Source organism: Gossypium arboreum, chromosome 2 (genome assembly GCF_025698485.1).
Source record: "Gossypium arboreum isolate Shixiya-1 chromosome 2, ASM2569848v2, whole genome shotgun sequence".
NCBI classification, from domain to species: Eukaryota; Viridiplantae; Streptophyta; class Magnoliopsida; order Malvales; family Malvaceae; genus Gossypium; species Gossypium arboreum.
This window is the reverse complement of record NC_069071.1, coordinates 10687714-10708281: the sequence shown is the minus strand read 5'-3', so window position 1 is coordinate 10708281 and position 20568 is coordinate 10687714. Positions and strand designations below refer to the sequence as shown.

Sequence of the window (20568 nt, the reverse complement as noted above, 5' to 3'; positions counted from 1 at the left end):
TCTCAGGTGTCAAGACAGTATACTTAGGTCCCCAATTAAAATCTTAAAAATCGAGATTACAAGGCACCAAAATCACTTATCACTACCGACGAAAATAGAGAGCGAACTCCAGAAGAGTAAATACGAACGAATAGCAAAGAGAGTAGTAGCGTTTGAGAACAAATTGACAAAAGAAGGAGATGAAGAAGGGAGAGGGTTGCCGTCCAAGCCTTTTCTTTTTTTGGGGAGGGGGGAAAAGAGTAAAATTAAAATCTAACCTAACATATGATAACCCCTCAATCCCGCAATCCCTTAATTTTCTCAATTAACCACCCATTAGCATCCACTACTCAGAATTTCAATTTAATTTGAACTCCACCACACGCCACACACCTCAAGCAAATATAATTCCCTTGCTCGCGTAAGGATTCAAACACAGAATCTCCAACCAATTAACACTCCACTTAACCACCAGACCAGTAGGCCCATTTTAATATGGTTTTACGAATAATTTAATATAAGCTCGCTGAACAAGTCTAAGGCTTAAGTCCAATCCAAAGTTTTCTTACATATTTGTTTTTTATTATAACTAGAATTTTTCTTATTTCCTGATTTCCATCTAACTAGCTTATGTTTTCTATTTTTCTTTTTATAAATAGCTTATATTTTTCTTTTTATATTTTCTAACTAGTTTATACTTAGCTTGTTTAGAAGCCTTACTTTGTAAACAATACATAGGTATTCTTTCTTTTGCAAAATTAATTCTATTTCCTTTAGAATCTATACTTTTTAATTCTACATGACTATTTTACTATGCTTTTCTAAATAAGAATCATACTTTTTTATATAAATTCCATCCCATGGTGGTGGTAATTTATAGAAATATTGGTTTTTCGAAAATTTTATTTTTATTTTTAGTTTTTGATATTCATAAAGAATTTTTTAAAAATTCTTCTAAGTATCTGATGCCACATAATTTAATTTTGACAATACAAAACTAGTTAGACAATCTTCATCTTTTTATCAATATATCCACAATTTTATTTTTAGAATAAAAGTTGACCATTTTAATAAATATTTTAATAGGCTTTTATATTATTCCTCTGATTGGGTTATGCTTAAGGGAATACAAATACATTCTGAGATAGGCGAGTGCACCACTGAATCAAACCAATTAAAAAGTATCTTGTCTGAGTTTACAATTAAAAAGTATCTTGTCTGAGTTTAACTTCTTATTTCAAGAACCAACTAGCCTACCACCTCTAAGGCAATGTGAGATTCAAATTTGTTTGCTACCAAGATCTACACCTCACTTATAGAAGGATAAAATTGAGCTGAAAATGTACTTGAATGATTCAACAAGGTCACTAGTTTTGTTAGTACTAAAGCAAGAAAAGACTTGGCACTTCTATGTTGATTACAGGGAGTTAAACATTAGAACAATGAAGGATGGATTTCGTATTCCGATAGTAGAGGAGCTTCTTGATGTTTCAAAGTATTTTACAAAGTTGGATTTGAGATTTAGCTACTTTCAGATACATATTTGTTCCCTACAGATATTGAGAAAATGACATTACGTACTCATCACAAGCACTTTGAATTCCTTGTTATGTCAGTTGGGTTGACAAATGCCCCAATCTACTTGTTAGGCTCTCACGAACGCGGTATTTCATACTCACTTCACTTTGTGTTAGTTTTCTTTGACGATCTCTTGATTTATATTTAGACATGGAAAGATCACTTAGTACACATGTAGACAGTTTTTGAATTGTGACGTGCTCATCGCCTTTATCCAAAGTGTTCTAAATGCTTTTTGCCGACAAACAAAGTCACAACGGTAAGTGTAAGGGTTGAAACAAGCACGATTCAAGCTATCTTAGATTGGCCTCAACTACAACCTCTTACTTCTCTCAGAGGATTCTTGACACTTGCTGGTTATTATCGCAAGTTTATTGTCATTATGGCCAATTGGCTGCTCCCTTAACCAATATGCTTAAACGGAATTCTTTTCAGTGGTCTAAATCAGCCTTGAATACTTTTGATAAACTGAAACAAGCTCTTTTGACTGCTCCAGTCCTACAGTTGCCAAGTTTTGATATTGAATTTGTTGTAGAGTGTGATACTTCAAACGGAGGTATAGAGGCTGTTTTGCAACAAGATGGTCACATAATGGCATTCTTCCCCTAATGAAAAAAGGTTTATTGGCAACCTAAAAAGCACCGGCAAACGACTCTCCATCTTGTGCCATGAAACGAGTCACCCAATAACGACCACCCATATGCCTCACACTGCCCATAAAGAGGGCACCGAGGACCACTAAGGGACTACTGAAATTTAATAACTTCGTACTACTGAAACTTAAAAACCTCGTATTATCTCAACAAAGACTTGCCACTTGTCAACTATACAAGCAAGTCAATCCGTACTGTCAGTGACGTGACACAATTACGTAAGAGGGCCTTCCACCTATATATACCTCAAACCACAATGAATGATCTTTTTGGCACCTTTTTACTCCCTTTAAACCTTAGCTTTCTGCACTCACCTATCTTGATCTTCCTTCTCCATTCTCCCTACTTCATCCAACTTTGGCTCCAACTTTGGCTCTCAGCTTGTAACAAGTGAACCGACCTCTTCATCACCATCACGTATCAACAATTGTTGTCACAAAGCCTTCTAATAGAGTTAGAGCGCCTACGTTAAATGGTGAAAGCCTTGCGTTTCTATACCTGTAATTAAGCCATTTTTCCCTATAACATTGATGCAGATGATGCTATTTTTGTTCCTAATTTGTGTAGTCATTTTACTTGCAATGCAAATTCATTGTAAAATATTAGAATATAATAAAAATCCCCAAAGTTATTGAATATTCATGAAGCCAAACATCTAAAGCGTTATTGAATAGCACGAAACAATTCTCCAATTGTCTTCAAACCCACCGAGTAGAAAAAGCAGCAACTTTTCGCCATCATCACAAAACCGAAACAAAAGTTTCTAAGAATCTAGCACCAAGTATAGAGTGGATTTCACTTTAAAGTTAATGGACGAAATATCTTTAAAGAAACGTAGATGAAAATAACCACAACCTTGTTAAATTAGAAGTTGCTCCTCAAGCTTCTTCAATGGGAGGATTCTGCGGAAAAATTCGATGGTTTTGAGAAAAATCATTACAATAGCTTCAGTCCACCAGTTACATCATCCACCATTTCAATAGGACCTGCAAATAACATTAAATGGAATCGAAGGTAGAATTTTTTACTTCTTTTTTTCTTTTTTTGATAATTGGCGGAGGGAAATGGGGTTGTTTAGAATTGAACCCAAGCTGTCATGCCTACAACATAATGCTCTTACCAAGAATAGCCATCACCGTCCTCGAATCTGAAAATGAATATATTACAAAAAAAGCCTTTAGAAAGCAAAAGCTATCGAAATCTTCACCTAAGAACTTAAATGCATTCATATGCTAGGAAAATAGAGAAATGAAGAACATAAATGCGTTTGTATGCTTGGGATATAGAAAAATGAAGAGATTTGATTTCCACTCAATGACTAAAACCAACGCAGATGTTTGAACAGAAGCCATAGTTCTGAAGCTTGTAGCTTCAGATACTAATTCAAACAATCAGGCAATTTATTATTTCTCTCTTTAACCTTGGGTCTCCACAACTTGATTTTTCAATACCAATGCTAATTCTAACAATAAGAATAACTATTGAGGTTTAGCATTTATAGATGCACAAGCACCTTCATAGCAAGCATCAAAATGTTTCCCTAGCTTGTCCTTCCTAACTTCCGCAATAGGATCAATAGTTTAAGATAATAATAGTTTATTTAACTGTTCTGAAAAAGTAGGAAAAAACAGATTTCATAACACCACCCAGTAAAGGTTACACAACAACAATGATAGCAAAATATCCTAACCTAGAATTTTTTCCCTTTTTGGTACATATCCAATCTAGAATTTGATTCTTCTACATTTTCTCTTGTTGATCCCTTACCATCTCTTATCAAACTCAACAGTTTCCCCCAATCTTTTCTTTTTTTAGCTATATACTGCTAAAGCAATGAATTAACTAAGGGTTATAAAGAAGGCAGAAGAACAGAAAACAAGCCACAGAAGGCAAAGATGGAAGGACCTACATAACTTGTTTTTATCTATACTATTATTTAAACCCCAGGCTGAGTTGATGTCATGAGTCAACCGCGCACCAACTCTGTTAAGGGAAATCACAGAAATATCCTTTCATAATTAAATTAGATAATATTATTTGGGCATACTTTATTCTTTCTATTTTAACTAAAACAAATAAAAATAAAAATATGCATATGGTAAAATTTGAACCCACACCAATGGATTGGTAAAACCTTAAATTTACCACTCAACCAAAGCTTCTTTTTACAAATTTTTATATTAATATGCACACTTTATTACATCCATTAATTGTATATATTAATAATGTTGTTAATTCAATTACTCACAATCGATCACAATACCATGATGAACAATTTTAGTACATTTAGTATTGTTACTTTGATGTATTTATGTGTTTAAATTTCGTTTTACTCACAATTTAATATTTTTTATATTTTAATATTGTAAATATTTCATGTGTTATTATGATTAATTAGTTTCAAACCATGCGTTTCATTATTTATTGTATGTTATTCTTAAACAAGCATTTATGTTCTAAATCCGTGATTTCCACACACATACGTGTGGTAGGATTTCTAGTATAGCTTACATTTGTAACTACAAACCCAAGCTAAGAAAAGCTCTTAACTTTTGCAATTTATAAAAGAGAATAACTTATATTAAGATTCTAAAACCTTGTTTTTTTTTTTTAAAGAAAATAACAAGTAACTATTTAAGAATAAAATCAGCATAAATAATGAAATCAATACATTTAAAATATATATATATACACAGTAAGACTAGACCAATTGATTTATTAATAATAATAATAATATCAGGGATTCTACAATCCTCTTAACAAACAGTAGTCAGTGAGAAAAAAGCTAAACATCATCTTACCAAAGAATGCAAAATAATCATACCAATCCTAGATCAGATTTTTAGTTTTCATTGACCGAAAATAAATTAAAACCAAGTTTCCATTCTTTAAAAACACTTGCTGCAAAAAGAACATATACCCTCGTTTAGAAACTTTTCCCAAGCAGCAATAGACTAAACAATTAGTATTGAAGCAATATATCAATGTAAAAAGTAAAATAACAGCAATGATACCTCTGGATAAACCAAGCTTTGCCCTTAATGCTTTTTATTTTTTTAATCTATAAACCTAGCAAATTATCTAGTAAAGTTACCGCTATTTACTTATTAATTTCAAATTGTAATGTTAATTGGGTGTGGAAGTGTACACTAAAATAATTTAATGCCTTTTAAAAAAATGATAGTGTGGCATTATTTTATTAGTGTCTAAAACGTTAGTTTTTTAGGATCATCCTAATATAAGTTAAGTGATGCTTTACAATTTAGCAAGCCCGGGATGACAGAAGCTATGAAGTGAGAAATAAAATGAACTATGCCACTCACTTGGTGCAATCTGAGTTCTCCCTGCATCAATGGTGATATGTGTCGGTATGTTTAATGATTTTGCCCTCTCCTGAAAAGTTAAAATTCTAGTTAATAATGAAAAAACCATGTAAATGAAATACCAAGATAGATTATCATAAATATTAAAGCTCTAAGGAGAAGGTATAAGACCAAACAAATAGTAGATGTCATTCAAACTGGTGAATTGTTGACCATTTTTGGAGACAGGTTTGGCAACACCAGAAAGAAACATCAACAAGGTCCTAAAATTTATATCAAAGAATTATCAACAGCAACGTTCGTGAGTAAAACATTAAATTGTCTACACACAACATAGAGAAAGATGGATAATTCTAATAAGAGAGAAACACCAATTATAATATGAAAATGGAATACACAATATCATTGGAGCAAGAAACTGACCACAAGTATATGTGAATATTCTTCTAAGAATCAACCTCTACTTTAACAATTCCCATCAAATCCACAAATCTAAAAGTTCATGAAAGCTCTCTCACCACTGTTCTCTAAACAAGTAAAAACGGCCTCTATGACCCACAAAAGAAAAAATCATTAACTTATTTCTTCCATGCCATACTCAAAAAAGAAGTCATAAGTTTCACATTGCAATACTTTTTTTCTTTTATTTGAAACTATGGCTTTTTCTTCTGACCATAACTTGCTCTGTCGATAAATTGTTGATACAAATTCATCAAACAACAAGGTAGATGGTGTTTATAGTGGAGTATACATAATATTTATCAGAATATGAAGCACAAGAACAATTCTTAAAACCACACTGACTTGCAAAACTAGCATATCTTCCTCGCTATCAATTTTCACAACCACCTTTGGCTGAGCACACATCTCCCACCTGCATATTAACAACACAAGAAAATGAAAGAGAGACATGGTTAGAGGCAGAAAGATAAGCACAAAAACTACAGTTTCAGTATTATAACGCCAGAAATGCTCTACCTGTTCAAAGCTTTTGGTGCTCGATGTAGGAGTTTTTTGTAAAGACCCAAAGTTGCATGACTAAACATTGAAAGGAAAAACAAAACCAGTTGGATTACAAACTGAACAAAAAGGGATTCACCAGAACAAAATTTGTCAAGAAAATATATGCAAATCAACCAAGAGGTTAACAAATCACATCAAACAACCACTTCTTTAACAGTATAAAAAATCAGTGACAGTAAATTTACACGAAATTCCTTATAAAAGATGGCAAAATGAGAAGCCACCAAAGTAGCAGCATTTTGTTAAAAGATAGCAAGAAATAACTTGATGAGATTCAAATGTGTTTACCAAAACTGCATGATTGCACATGAGGAACTTAATAGATGACCTTATCCAATGGGTTAAATCCTGTTTTGAGGAAATCAGAATTCCAAATTGTTGCAAACAATTTCTTACAAAATGCTATGCCATGTCTTGATGAGATTCAAAATGTGTCACACCTAATACAGTGCAAAAGTTCCAATAATTTATTGAGTATGAGCTGCTCGAAGAACTCCTGCTTATCACACCCCAAGCATTCAAGTATAATGACAATTTATCCAATAGCAGTTAGACTTCTAATTGGCAGTTGGTTTACTTTTACTCGGATGGATATTCATTATCAATACTAGGAATATGTATATCCCATCTAATCAACAAAATTATGAGTTAGGAAAGGACCTATCAACAATCATATAGTAATTCATTGCTTGACCTGTAAATCATATCTCAGGAGCAAAAAGTTGCATCTAGAAAAATAAGTGATAAAACTAGAAAAAAAACAAGGTTCACCTGCATTGGGCAGCAATTTTCCCTTTACCCATCTTAAGATCGTTTCTTACAACCAGTACCTGAAGAAAATAAAAGAAAGACACAGTTGTTCATTGTCTACATTTTTAAACTTTATAGTTTGCCATAACATACCAATGCCAATCACCAAGAGATGAGAAACAGTTCAATACCATTTTAAAATCCTCTAGAATGTCTGCCAACTTTTCGATTTCCAAGGGTTCTTTGATCTTCTTATTTACTTTAGAGACTGTAGTATCTTTAGCTCCTCTTGATGAGAGAAATATACATGTAGGACGGTGCCTACCAATGCAGTACCCTAGTGCAAGGCAGCCCGCCCCAACTAGGATGGCACTCAACCATGACAAACCCACCATTTTAAAGTACAACAATAATTCCCCCTTTGTCCTAAAAGCCACAGCAAGCATCCACTTAAGACTCAAAGGAAACTCACATCGTGCTTAAACAGATTTCAGAAACCCACCTTGACGATTTTAATAGAATTACAATTATGTTACACATAAAATGAATGGAAAGAAAATAGAAACTAATGATCTTATTATTGGTAGTAGAAACTATACAAGTAAGCACTCAATAAGGGCTTATTGAGGCTCCATTTAGTTGATCATCTTGTAATCTGCTTTCCGCCTTTTCTATTGACATTCGGCTTCAATAAACATTGCTAAAATGTAGAAGTAAATGGTAAAAGGCGAAATGATAATTAATTAGAAAAGGAACAAACAACTAAAGTTTAATAATTATATTGTTCAATATGGAAGTTGAATTATGCATTTTCAAGTTCAAAAGAAATACATTTCTAATTTCTTTCGGTATCAAAACATTTATTTTCTCGGTGCTTCCAGAAGGAGGGAAAAGATAACTATAATAAAAATAAATCAAGTTAACAAAACTTTAGAAACTCTGAAGCCAATGCCAATATCAAACCAAAAAACTTCAAATTTCTCAAATGTGATTGATCAAATTAAATTAAACACCCAAACACCTAATTTTCATTCAATCAGGTTTGTAACTGCAGAGGGTTCAGACCATTGACAATAACTAAATCTCTGAACTATCAAGTTTCAAACTTTATCCTAGACATTCATCAATGAAGCAAACATTTCCCAAATCACCAAAGAAATAACTAAAAGGAAACATAATCGAAGGCAAAGGTAACTGAAATTGCAAACAAAAATCAAAAGGAACAAGGAGAAGGAAAGAGAGAAACGATACCAATTAGGAACTTGGGTTAGAGTTGGATCGTGGAGTTATTGACCCTGGGTTAAATGGGAAAGTGGGTTTCTTTGGGGTTTTGTGTTTGGGTTCAAAGAAAAGGTTCAGGGAACAAAAAAAAAAGGCTGCGAGTGAGCCAAAAAAATGGGGAGAAAAATGAGTAATAGAAGTTGGGTAAAGTGAATAGAAAACAGCAATAGAGCAGAGAGAAGTAAGCAAAGCAAGAAGAGAGTGGGATCCTCCAAGTCAAGCGACTTGGCTCTATTTATTCATCCCATCAATGTAATTTATGATAAACTACTTTTTAGGTGATTAAAATATTAATAATTTTATATTTTTATTATTTAACTCTAAAAAATTACAAAATAATTATCAAATTATTTAAAAGTTTTCATTTAAATCATTAAATTATTCTTAAATTGTTAAGTTTCTTTTTAAAGTTCAGTTAGCGAGTTCTAAATAATAATTTGATGATCGGTACATTAAATTAATACTCATCGATGAGTAGAAAAATATACCTTAGATTCAATTCAATATGACAGTCAGTGTTGAAAATTGAATAAGAAAATTATTTGAATTTTAACTTGCAAATTAGTGACGTTTAAATTTATTTCATAATAAATAAATAAATTGTAAAGGGAAATGAGAGTTTTCGATTTTTGCATGTATTGCGAATAAAGAAGGTCATATAACAGTGGTTTTAATAGCCTAGTGACTTAAACGAAAACTTTCGAATAGTTTAATGATCATTTTGTAATCTTTTAAAGTTGAGTGATCAAAATGTAAACTTACTAATAGTTTAGTGACATTGGGTGTAATTTATCCTTTAATATATATTATAATTCATTGTTATTTTAACCAGTCTCGATCAATCAATTGGACCAGTTAAACTGAAAAATAGTCATGATAGCAGTTTAATTGAGTCACGAACCGATATAAATCGATTAAATTAAATTATAAATTGATTATCTTTCCATGAATGTTTTAATAATTTATTTAATTGAATTGGTAACTTAGATCATTAAACCACCTATATAAATGTAAAAGTGATAATAAAATTGAAGATTTTTTATTAGAATAATGTAAAAATATTTCATAATTTGTTATTGAACTTATTTATCAAAATTGGTCAAAATGTAGAATGCGGGTAAAGTGGGGGGAAGTGGTATTGAAGAAGGAGCGTGTCAAGGTTGGTTACATTAATCTCTCTCTATTTTAATTAATTTGGTTTAGACTTGATAAATTTTATTCAATTATTATATCAAACATAGAAATAAAGCTTAGTAACACCATATTTAGTTTGCGTTAGCATAGATAATAAATTAATACAAACTAAAGTAACTCTAAAATAATATTCTTCTTATTTTAATATTTTCTTTCTTTTTAATAATTTAATTAATCATTATCATTAAAATTTTAGTTCATCTAATATTCAACTAATTTACTTATAAAGACCCATTTCTAAGTATATTTACGGAAATAGGTCAATTTCTGCATTATTTACTGGAAATGGCTAATTTTGGCAAAACATATCCACGTAGGAGCGTTTTAGGGTGAAATTTCTAGCAAATTGTGCCTTTGGGGAGCTTTTTTGCCATGTCAGCACAAAACGCGCTGACGTGAACGCGCTTTGCTAACGTGGCAAAAAGCTCCCCTAGAGGCGCGTTTTACTCCGATTTTTATCCCAATGAGTTTTTTTTTTTACCATTAGGGGGTCCAACGGTAAAAAAAAGTATAAAACCCTCCTCATATTATTTCACACAAAATTTCTTCAAAATTTAGCAAAAAACTCTCAAATTTCTCTCTAAATTTCTCCTTAAATTTCTCAAAGCTCTATTTAATTAATTATTTCCTTTAATTTTCTTTCTAAATTAGTATTATTTTTTTATAATTTCAAAAATATTTGATCGTGTTAGCAATGGCCGGAGAATTAATTTGTCTCGATCATAAACATATATCCATTAAACAAATGAAAATGGTAAGGGTTAATTTTAATTTTTGAATATTATTTAATATTTTTTCATTTATGTAATTTAATTAATTTGCATTTTATAATTTTTTTATAACAGTCTGTAGATCGGGTGTTACGATGTTATATTCGTAATATGTCTGGTCCTCCATCACCGTTGATAGAAAATTACTTGAGGAAAGCGGGTTTTTGGCACGTGGCCACTATCGGTCGGGGGTGCAAGTTGGACCCGAAACTCATCAGCGTGTTAATAAAGAGGTGGATACCTGAGACGCACCACATTTCATCTTCCATGCAGAGAGTGTACTATCACTTTGAAAGACATGCAGTTACAATTAGGATTGTCAGTGGATAGGTCCGCATTAACCTGGTCTGTTCAATCTGTTGATTCGGGGGTCGTATGCTACAATCTTTTAGGTGCAATTTCGGATAATATTTATGGAGGTCGTATCGAGATGGGCTGGTTATGAGATACATTCCTGGAGCCGAGGAATGATTTGACTAAAGTAGAAATAATACGATATGCTCGAGCATACATCTTGAGATTATTTGATGCCGGACTTGTCACGAAACCTCGTACATCTGAGGTGACTGCTAAAACTCATTGATTTTAGAGCATCTGGCGAATTTAGTTAGGGGTCTTCCGTGTTGGCAACATTATACCGAGAGATATGAGAGGCGACGCCACCAAATAAAGCCAAAATTAGAGGTTGCCTATCACTACTACAATCATAGGCTCGGTTTCGCTTTTTATTTTTATGTCCTCGAGTGAACTACCTATATACATTCTCACTCATAACGAGGTATATTTTTTATTTGATTTTACAATTATTATATAGATTTAAAATAAAATTGTATGCTAAAAATTTATTTAATTAGGTGAAACCATCCGGCGAGTTATGTTGGAATACCTACCGTGTTTTAAGATATAAGGCTTCTATTAGACCAACGATCGGAAGCCCAAGTAAGTATTAAATAAAATATATATACATAAAATAGTCGTTTCATATTTAATATTTAGTATTTAGTATTATGTATATAACTAATTTTTTATCACATTCATATAGTTTCAATGGACACCATACGAGGATTCGACAGTTCAGACAGTAATTCCGGATAAATTATTTCCAAAACCCAAACATTTGGCATGTTAAGGTACCATTGGTCAATTATGCTACTGTCGAGATACACCAAACAGATAGAGTGTTGCGACAATTCGGATTCTGACAATCGATTCCTAATGCACCTGAGGTACTCTATAATGAGCACAAAATTAACTTACAGCGAACGGTTACGAATTAGCTGGCATTCTTCTCGGAATATATTAAAATTTGGGAAAATCGGTATGATCATGTACCTACTAGCGAACCAATCATCGTTTCAGAGTTAGCGTATGCGTCGGGTTATATACCATGGTTTAAGATCCATGGCAAGCCATATTTGCTGTTGGAATAACAGATGCGTTGGCAAATTAGTGTCGAAAGGGAACAACGAGGCTCTTTAAATCCAATGAGAAGGGACGATGGCACTAGCCCATCAACAACACCCATACAATCACTGGGCCCAAAGCCTTAACCAACGACACCCACACCACAGCCTCTTCAAATTATACCAAGTGTGTATCCTAACCCTTATATGTATCCTAACCTTTATATGTTTCCTTTTCCCAGTCCTATGCCAAGTTAGAATGCATGACCCAGTGAATCTCCTTTTCTTATGACTTCGACTCAACCCTCAATATATAGGTCATCTTCACTGAAGGGATCGCACGAGACACCGTTTGAGAACTCATCTCATTATCAATCTCAATCACCTTATGAGATTCAAGCACCTTCGTCGTGGGTGATGCAAACACCTCCACATTCTTTATTCTATCAAGGTGGGTCATCCTCCCAACACCCACAACCTGAGCAACCACAACCCCCGCCGGAAGTTGAACCAAGGAGGAATCCAGCGCGTAATCGTCAACCACCCTATGTGGCATTGGTTTGGACCGGCATATACATTGATTTTTTTAAAATATATTAGTACAAACTATTTTTATATTATTTCATTTAATAAAATAAAATTTGTTTTTAATATTTTAATGGTAAATTATTTTTATATTTTTAATAAAATAGAAGTTCTTTTGAATAGGGCAATAAAAATAATGCAACATAGTTTCATTACAGCAATTATCAACTATTTCAGTTTGGACATGATCGAATTGTATAACCTGGGTTCCTATATCATTCGTATAACTTCTGTTGGTTCGTTCTTTCTCGAATATCCATTATGTATTCTAATCGAGTAAGGTCGATCTTTTGGTTTGCGATGCAATTCTCTATCCGGTAACAACTTAAATAGAGCAAGCAATATAGATGGTCACTTACGTTCATCTAGGACCTGTGGGAATACGTGTCTCTACATATTGTACATGTATTCTATTTTGTACACTTCATCGACATATCTTATGGGATCCAAACGGAGATTCTGACAAGCTACAATTACATGAGTGCATGGATAATGAAGTGTGTCAAACGTCCCATAGTCGCAAGTCTTATTTATCAGGTGTACACGATATTTCTCGCTGGTAATACATTGGTTTGGTCTGTTAAACTTCGTCACACGAAACCATAGGTTGTCGCGATCGCGACACACTGTGTGTATTATGTTAGTCTGCGCCTTTGCCTTGTTAATTTCTTGCAGTACCTTCCAGAACCATACATGGCCTCCCTGCATTTGGCCTTTATAACTCGCTGCTCACTTTAGAAATAGTACTGTCAAATGAAAATATGTCTCTCACACAACCGAGGTTATCAACAAATGATACGTTCCTTTTTAAAATAAAATTTATGCATTCAGCTAGGTTTGTGGTCATATGACCATATCGTAGGCCGCTATCGTATACTAATGTTCACTATTCGAAAGGTATGTTACAGAGGTAGTCTGCACCTTGACCGCTAACTAAACACAAAATCCCCAACATCTCATGAAAACGATCATTATTGATCTCATACCCTACCAATATAAGTTGATAGCGAAAATTGCATATCATTATTCCATTCAGAATAAATTAAATATTACAAACGAAATTATATTAATAAATATTAAATACCCATGTTAGTCACTTGCCGCCATTCAGTGGTAGACCGATATTACCCATAGTAGTTAAATGTAATATGCCTTAGACAATATCGATGGTGCGTGCAATCCCATAGGCTTCTTTGTTGCTCAATTGCGGCTAATATTCCAGTGCCTCGATCTGATATAACGTAAATATCAGGTTGGGGCATACATGCCTCCTTAACCTAGAAAGAAAGAAATCATAGTCATCACCTGACTCTCCTGGTGTTATTGCAAACGCAATTGGAAGGATTCTCCCACAACTATTCTTTATCACAACTAGCAAAAGCTTATGGGTATATCTACCATACATAAAGGTACCGTCAATTTGTACCAATGGTTTGCAGTACACAAATGCATCCTGGCATTGCTTAAAGCTCCAGAACAGATGCCTGAACACTTGGCATCTGCGGAGCAATCGGTCGTTGTAGTATGCAGGAACTGTTTCAAGGTTGTTATGCAACCTAGGACGTACCTCTCCAGCATCTAACACCACTGTCACACCTCATTATATGAAGCATCTCACCCACTATGCATCTTTTTCAATGCCTTCTATTTAGCTATTCAAGCCTTGCGGTAAGAGGGCGTATACCTCAATTGGCTACTAATATTGGCAATTAAGACTGACATAGAAATCCTGAGATCTGCCTTCAACATCAGTAATATTAAGCTAGCTATCATACTTGAATCCATATTGGGATGATCTTATGAAACACTTGTTAATGAAGTATGTTAAATAATGCAACGTTAATTAATAACATTATTATTCAAAAACCCTAAACACCCAGTGAAACTGTACCGGTAACACAAGTATGTTGACCTTTGTACTTTTTTATCTCCTACAAACTTGTCTTTTTCCTAAAAGAAATTATGATTTTCCATGAACATGTACCATCTTACACTGCACACTTGGCCTCGAACTTCTCAAATTTGGATTTAACCACGTTGTAGTTAATTCCGTGATTGATGCTATATTGTTTCAATGAACCAAGAAAACTATCTTTACTGGAAAACTCCCTACCAACTTCCAATTCACCCGAATCCAATGACGAACCTGTACAGTCACGCCTTCTGTATGGTAGATCTGGAAACTCCAATGCATCATCTGTCGATATATCGACATTATGCATGTGGGTTGGAGGTGAGTACGCTCTGAATCGTGGATCTTCTTCTTCATTTGAACCCTCTTCAATATCTTCAGGTTCGGATGGAACAGGCTCTGGTTCAGAAAATAATGCAACTTCTACACCATCGGGGCCTAGCTCTCGAAGTGAATCCACATCGGACTCATCATCCAACCCACAATTATCTACAACGTATGAGGTCTCCTCGCCGGTGGACGTCGTAGGGAGTACATCATCCTTTCTTGTGGATGTTTCGTAACGTCTCCAATCAGATGTGGATTTTTAACCACTAGAAGTTGATGTCATTCCCCAATACATATTTTCAGCATCGAATATTGACCCACTGATGTGCATGTCCCATCCACTAATTGAGTGTCATGTAGAAATTATGTATTCCATACTGCCACCAAACACGGGCGCTTCCGTGTTCTGCCTCCCACTAACAGAGTGTCGGGTAGGGGTTTTGTTTTCCTCTCGAATAACAGTAGATGTTGAAGTCGTAAATGTTTCATTTGGCGATAAAAATTGTACATATAACTCAAGATAGGATGATCCACTAGTGAAATGAGTCTGTATCATCGCCTCAAAGCTATGACCACTTTTGATATCAAATGAGTCATATGTCATGGAATCAATCGAAGCACAAAATTGATACTTAATAGAAGAAACCCTCATTGGAGTCATTCTGAATATTTTGTGCTTATTTTTTTTTATAAAATTATGTCAAATCTACAGTCTGGTTAAAAACCATTCGCCTTGTGTTCTCTGATAAAAAAAACAATGTCGTTCTCGGTGTCACGGACCTCACCATCATAGTAAATAACAACACTAATACATTCACTCATCTTCAATTTCTATTCTGCTTAACCTCTCTAATTTTTCTTGCTGTAATTTATGCAACTTGAGAATAAAATTTGGCTCATTTATAGCCTAAGGCCAAACATGAACTATTATAGAAAAAGAGTGTCTATGTGGGAGCTTTTTCAATAATTTTACTGACAGTGCATCCTGCTTGAAGCATTTTTGACACTATTTGTTTAGAAGCGTCTTCTCAAAATTATTTTTTAGGAACTACTATAGAAAAAGAGCGTCCATATAGGAGCTTTTTTTATCAATTTTGCTCATAGTGCATACTACTTAAAGCGTTTTTGACACTATTTGTTTAGAAACGTTTTCTCAAAATTATTTTTTCAAGAACTACTGTAGAAAAAGAGCGTCCACGTGAGAGTTTTTTTCATCAATTTTGCTGACAGTGCATTCTGCTTGAAGCGTTTTTGACATTATTTGTTCAAAATCGTCCTTTCAAAATTATTTTTTCAAGAATTACTGTAAAAAAAAAGCCCACAGGGGAGCTTTTTTCAGTAAATTTGCTAACAATGCATCCTGTTTGAAACGTTTTTGACACTATTTATTTAGAACCATTTTTTCAAAATTAGTTTGTCAGGAACTATTCTAGAAAAAAAATAAAAATCCTTATTGTTAATATAATTTTCCTTAAACCTTAAGCTTAAACACAATATTATTTAAAAAAAACCTAAACCCAAATTTAATTAATTTTCTTAAAAATACTAAACCCAAATTTAATTAATTTATTTTAAACCCTAAACCTTAATTTAATTATTTTTAAAAAGAACACTAAGTTCTGATTTATTTTTAAAAATTCTTAAAACTTAGAACCTTAAATTATTTTAACAAAACCCTAAATTATTTTAACAAAACCCTAACCTAAAAACCCTAAACCAAAACATGCAAAAAGCCCTAGGGACTAAACATGCAAAAAGCCCTAACCTAGAAAAAACATGGAGCAAAACACGCCTCTGGTGGAGCGTTTTTGCCATGTCAGCAAAGCACGTCTGCATCAGCGCGTTTTGTGCTGACATGGCAAAAAGGCTCCTCTAGGGGCACAATTTTCTAGAAATTTCACCCTAAAATGCTCCTACATGGATACGTTTTGTCAAAATCGGCCCTTTCCAGTAAATAATGCAGAATTTGGCCCATTTCCGTAAATATACTTGGAAATGGGCCTTTATATGTAAATTAGTTCTAATATTGTATTTCTCACCGTCACATTTTAACTTTTGATTAAAATTATAGATTTCTTTTTCGCTTTCTGTTTTTCTTTCAGAAAAAAGAAAATTCAAGCAAAGCTAAAACTCTAAACTTTCCCCTTCTTAGACTTATCATTGAAAGGGAAAGATTAAGCGAAAGGAAAAGAAAATAACTTCTTCTTTTTTCCTAAAATAAAAGTTGATCTTTTTGTTTGGTTCGATTCTCTTAAGCCATTTCATATTTGCATGTAAATGCTCTTTGGTAGCCTTAACTTGCCACTTCAACTCACTTCAAGCTAATAACCCTAACGAGTCCCCCGCCAATGATTTCCTAGACTAAATCCTCACATTCCCCAACTTCGTGCCTATTGAGACTAGCTTACCAGGGCCCGACAATAGATTATCTAGAAACGTCGCGACGGCTAGAGTGCCAATGCTCTTGCAATTCAGTTCTGGCGGTGGCACTAGACACATTGGCGCAATCGGCAATGGTAAAGGCTGTGGGTTTAACGAACATGTTTTCCCATTGTGATTGAGCTTGAATTAAGAAAAAGGTGGGTTTTTGAAGCCTAGGGAAGCTTTCGGTAGCAGCAAGCGCTTCTGTGACAATATCATTAATGGCAAAGTTGCTTTCTGTTAAAAACGTAAAAAAAAAAATTGTAATCATATTTACATAAACAATATGTATACCACATCCAAAACATAAAAAAAACACACCTTTAAATCATAAATTAAGAAAAACTCATGTCATAGAATCATGAAAACAAATTATCCTGTTACTTTTTCAAGGAAACAAATAAGAAATAGAAAACTTAAAAGCTTTAATTTTATGTTGTAAATAAACAAAAAATAATTTAAACTAATTATAAAAACATTTGTAGCTTTATTTAAAAGTAAAAGGACACCACATCAACAATCTCTTAATGAATTAACATAATTTTTAACAACAATTAAATTGACAAAAAAAATTTAAACTGACCGAAATAGGAACAGCATAGAACAACTTGCGATGTAGTTTAATCTAGAGGTGTGCATGGGCTGGGGTATAGATTTGGACAAAAAAAGAGAGAGGCTAGTTTAGAAAATAGACCGGGCCTTTGATAAAACTTTTTTCGCCAGGGCCCTACCCGGCCCGAATTATATACTAAATATATATATATTTATTTTTAATCCTATTTACACTTTATTTCAATTGTAATATAACCACTTTTTATTATATTTTCAATTTGCATATTGTTTTAAGAATTATTTTAGTCTCATTTTTTATTTATTTCTTGTTTTAATATCTGTTTTTATGTTTTTAAATGTATTTGATTTATTATAATTTAAAATTTTTTATTTAATGAAATAAGTTAAAAAAATTTTAGTATGGGCTGGGCTCGGGCTTAACAATTTTATTTCGGGCCAGACTTAGATAAATTTTTAGGCCCATATTTCGAGCCGGGCCTAGAAAATTGACTTAAAATTTTGTTTGGGCCCAGCCCGACCCATGCACACCTCTAATTTAATAGAATGAAAATGATTTAAATCAGTATAATATAATTTTGCATATATTATCCCTATTAATCTCTGCAATGTGGAGTATAAAATACTTTCCAAGGTATTATGAATCAATCTTCTTTTGTTTGCTGGCGATTGCTTTCTATGTAATTTATCAAGATTGTTAAAGCTATCCTAATGGAATTCTATAATTTGATAAGTTGGAACTCTTCTTGAGCTAATCCACAAACAAAATGAAATAAGTTGGTTCAGTGGGATCTTAGGATTGATAAGGTATTTGGGGGTAATTTTTTAGGATATCAATAAAACAAATTTTTCTTTAATTAATTACATAAATGATCTTTTTTTTTTAAGTTTTGTCTTATTTGTTTTATTATTTCTTTATTTTTTACTTTTTAAAAGTTTTTATTTATACTTATTTATTTTTTATTATTGATTTTAAAAATTTGAAATGTTTATTTGAAATGTTTTATAATATATATTTTAAAATTTTAAATATTATTTTAAATATTAAATATATTTTTAATAATATAAAATATTTAAATATTTTAAAGATATGACCTTTAAAATTTATTATTAATTTTATAATATTTTAAATTTAAAATTTTTTAATTTTTTAAAATATATTATTTTTAAATATATGAGTGCCAACCAAATTTTAAGTATATCTATTAATATATACTTCATCCGCTAAATTATGCATTTGATTGAAAATTGTATTATTTGTAAAGTTCTTTCTCTCTTTTTTACAATGCTAATTGAGTGAAAATAATTGTTAACTACGAGACAAAAGATTTTGATTTTTCTAGCATGAAATTGCTCATATTATTTGATAATTAATTTCAAATTTTAGTTGCAGCTTTTGTCTAGAAAAATTATTTAGCTAGAAAAATCAATTTGCATTGTAAAAATGAGAGAAAGAAATAAAAAGGCACTGCATTACTTTGATCCTGTATTTATATATTTTAGTTTATCTATATATATTAGTGTGAGGATGAACATTCCATATGGCTTGTTATAAATCGAGTATTAATAACAACTGTACGATATTAAAAAGTTTCATTGACGTATATTACAAAGGATAGTCATCCTTCTCCCGGTTGAAGAACGTAATTATAATAGTAAATCAAATGCATAATTTAGCTGGATGAAGTATGTATTAACATATATACTCATACGTCCTCTGAGTTACGCAGGTAAATTGTATAAGGAATTATATGCAAAAATGTGCAAACGTTGAGGGCGAATTTTGGACTTTCTTATTCCGAGTGTTTGCTTGTTATAAAATCGAGTATTAAAAACAACTTTACAATATTACTAACTTTCATTGATTATATAACTTACGAGTTTGCCTTAAATATTAATGTTAACATCGTTCATGTGTTATTAAAATAAAATGTAATTGACCATTCTATATGGCTTGTTATAAATCGAGAATTAATAACAACTGTAAGATATTAAAAGTTTCATTAATGTATTTTACAAAGGAAAGTCATCTTTAAAAATAATATATTTAAAAAAATAAAATTATTTAAAATATTATATAACAAATTAAAAATATTTAAAATTTAAAGTATTATAAAACTAATAATAAATTTGAAAGGTCATGTCATTAAAATGTTTAAATGTTTTATATTATTAAAAATATATTTAATATTTAAAAATATATTATAAAACATTTCAAATATACATTTCAAATTTTTAAAATTAATAATAATAAAATAAATAAATAAATAAGGAAAAATAAAAAGTTAAAAAATTAATAGAACAAATAATAAAAATCAATAATAATAAAATAAATAAATAAGGACAAATAAAAAGTTAAAAAATTAAAAAGTAAAAAAAGAAAGAAATAATAGATCAAAGTAATAAAGGACAAAACTTAAAAAATGTAAAAAAGAAAAGAAAGAAAGAATAGAGTATAGGGTGTCAGGAATCGAAATTGGGTAGCGCCAATTTATTTGACTTTACTAGAAAATAAAAAATTATTTTTAAAGTCTCCTTTTTTGGGAATTACAGTATTTTTTTAATATTTATATAGATAGTGACATGTTATATGACTCCACTAAAAAATTAATTTTTTATCCTGTTTGCTGATATGATATGTTGGTGGTGCCAAACTTTTTAGCTCCACCAACTTTTACTGTAGATTTTAAATTATTTATGTTTTAATTAATAAAATGGGTTATTTATGTAATTAATTAAATTTTTTGAGTTATTTTTATAAAAAAGATAGTTTTCTTCCAAGTCATCTTTGATAACCTG

The 20568-nt window shown here is 32.0% G+C and overlaps 1 protein-coding gene across 8 annotated transcripts; it reads right to left on the bottom strand.

Moving 5' to 3' along the window:
• Positions 1–2798: 2798 nt before the first annotated feature.
• LOC108486722 (uncharacterized) lies at positions 2799–8845 on the bottom strand. 8 transcript variants are annotated; one of them, XR_008277379.1, is made up of 9 exons: positions 8558–8845; positions 7498–8006; positions 7328–7386; positions 6512–6571; positions 6338–6407; positions 5534–5603; positions 3239–3357; positions 3066–3112; positions 2799–2981 (listed from the first exon to the last, which is right to left on the bottom strand). XR_008277379.1 is itself a non-coding variant. In XM_053024296.1 (8 exons), exons 2-8 carry the CDS (start codon positions 7750–7752, stop codon positions 3147–3149), a joined length of 591 nt encoding a protein of 196 aa, XP_052880256.1. In that variant the 5' UTR covers positions 7753–8006; positions 8558–8844; the 3' UTR covers positions 2799–3146. The 8 variants fall into 8 exon arrangements, 3 of the variants coding, with proteins under 3 accessions (XP_052880256.1, XP_017646409.1, XP_017646410.1); XR_008277377.1 differs by having other exon boundaries at positions 3066–3196; positions 3331–3357; positions 8558–8843; XR_008277381.1 differs by having other exon boundaries at positions 3066–3196; positions 3331–3357; positions 7498–7732; positions 8558–8840.
• Between the last annotated feature and the right edge of the window lie 11723 nt (positions 8846–20568).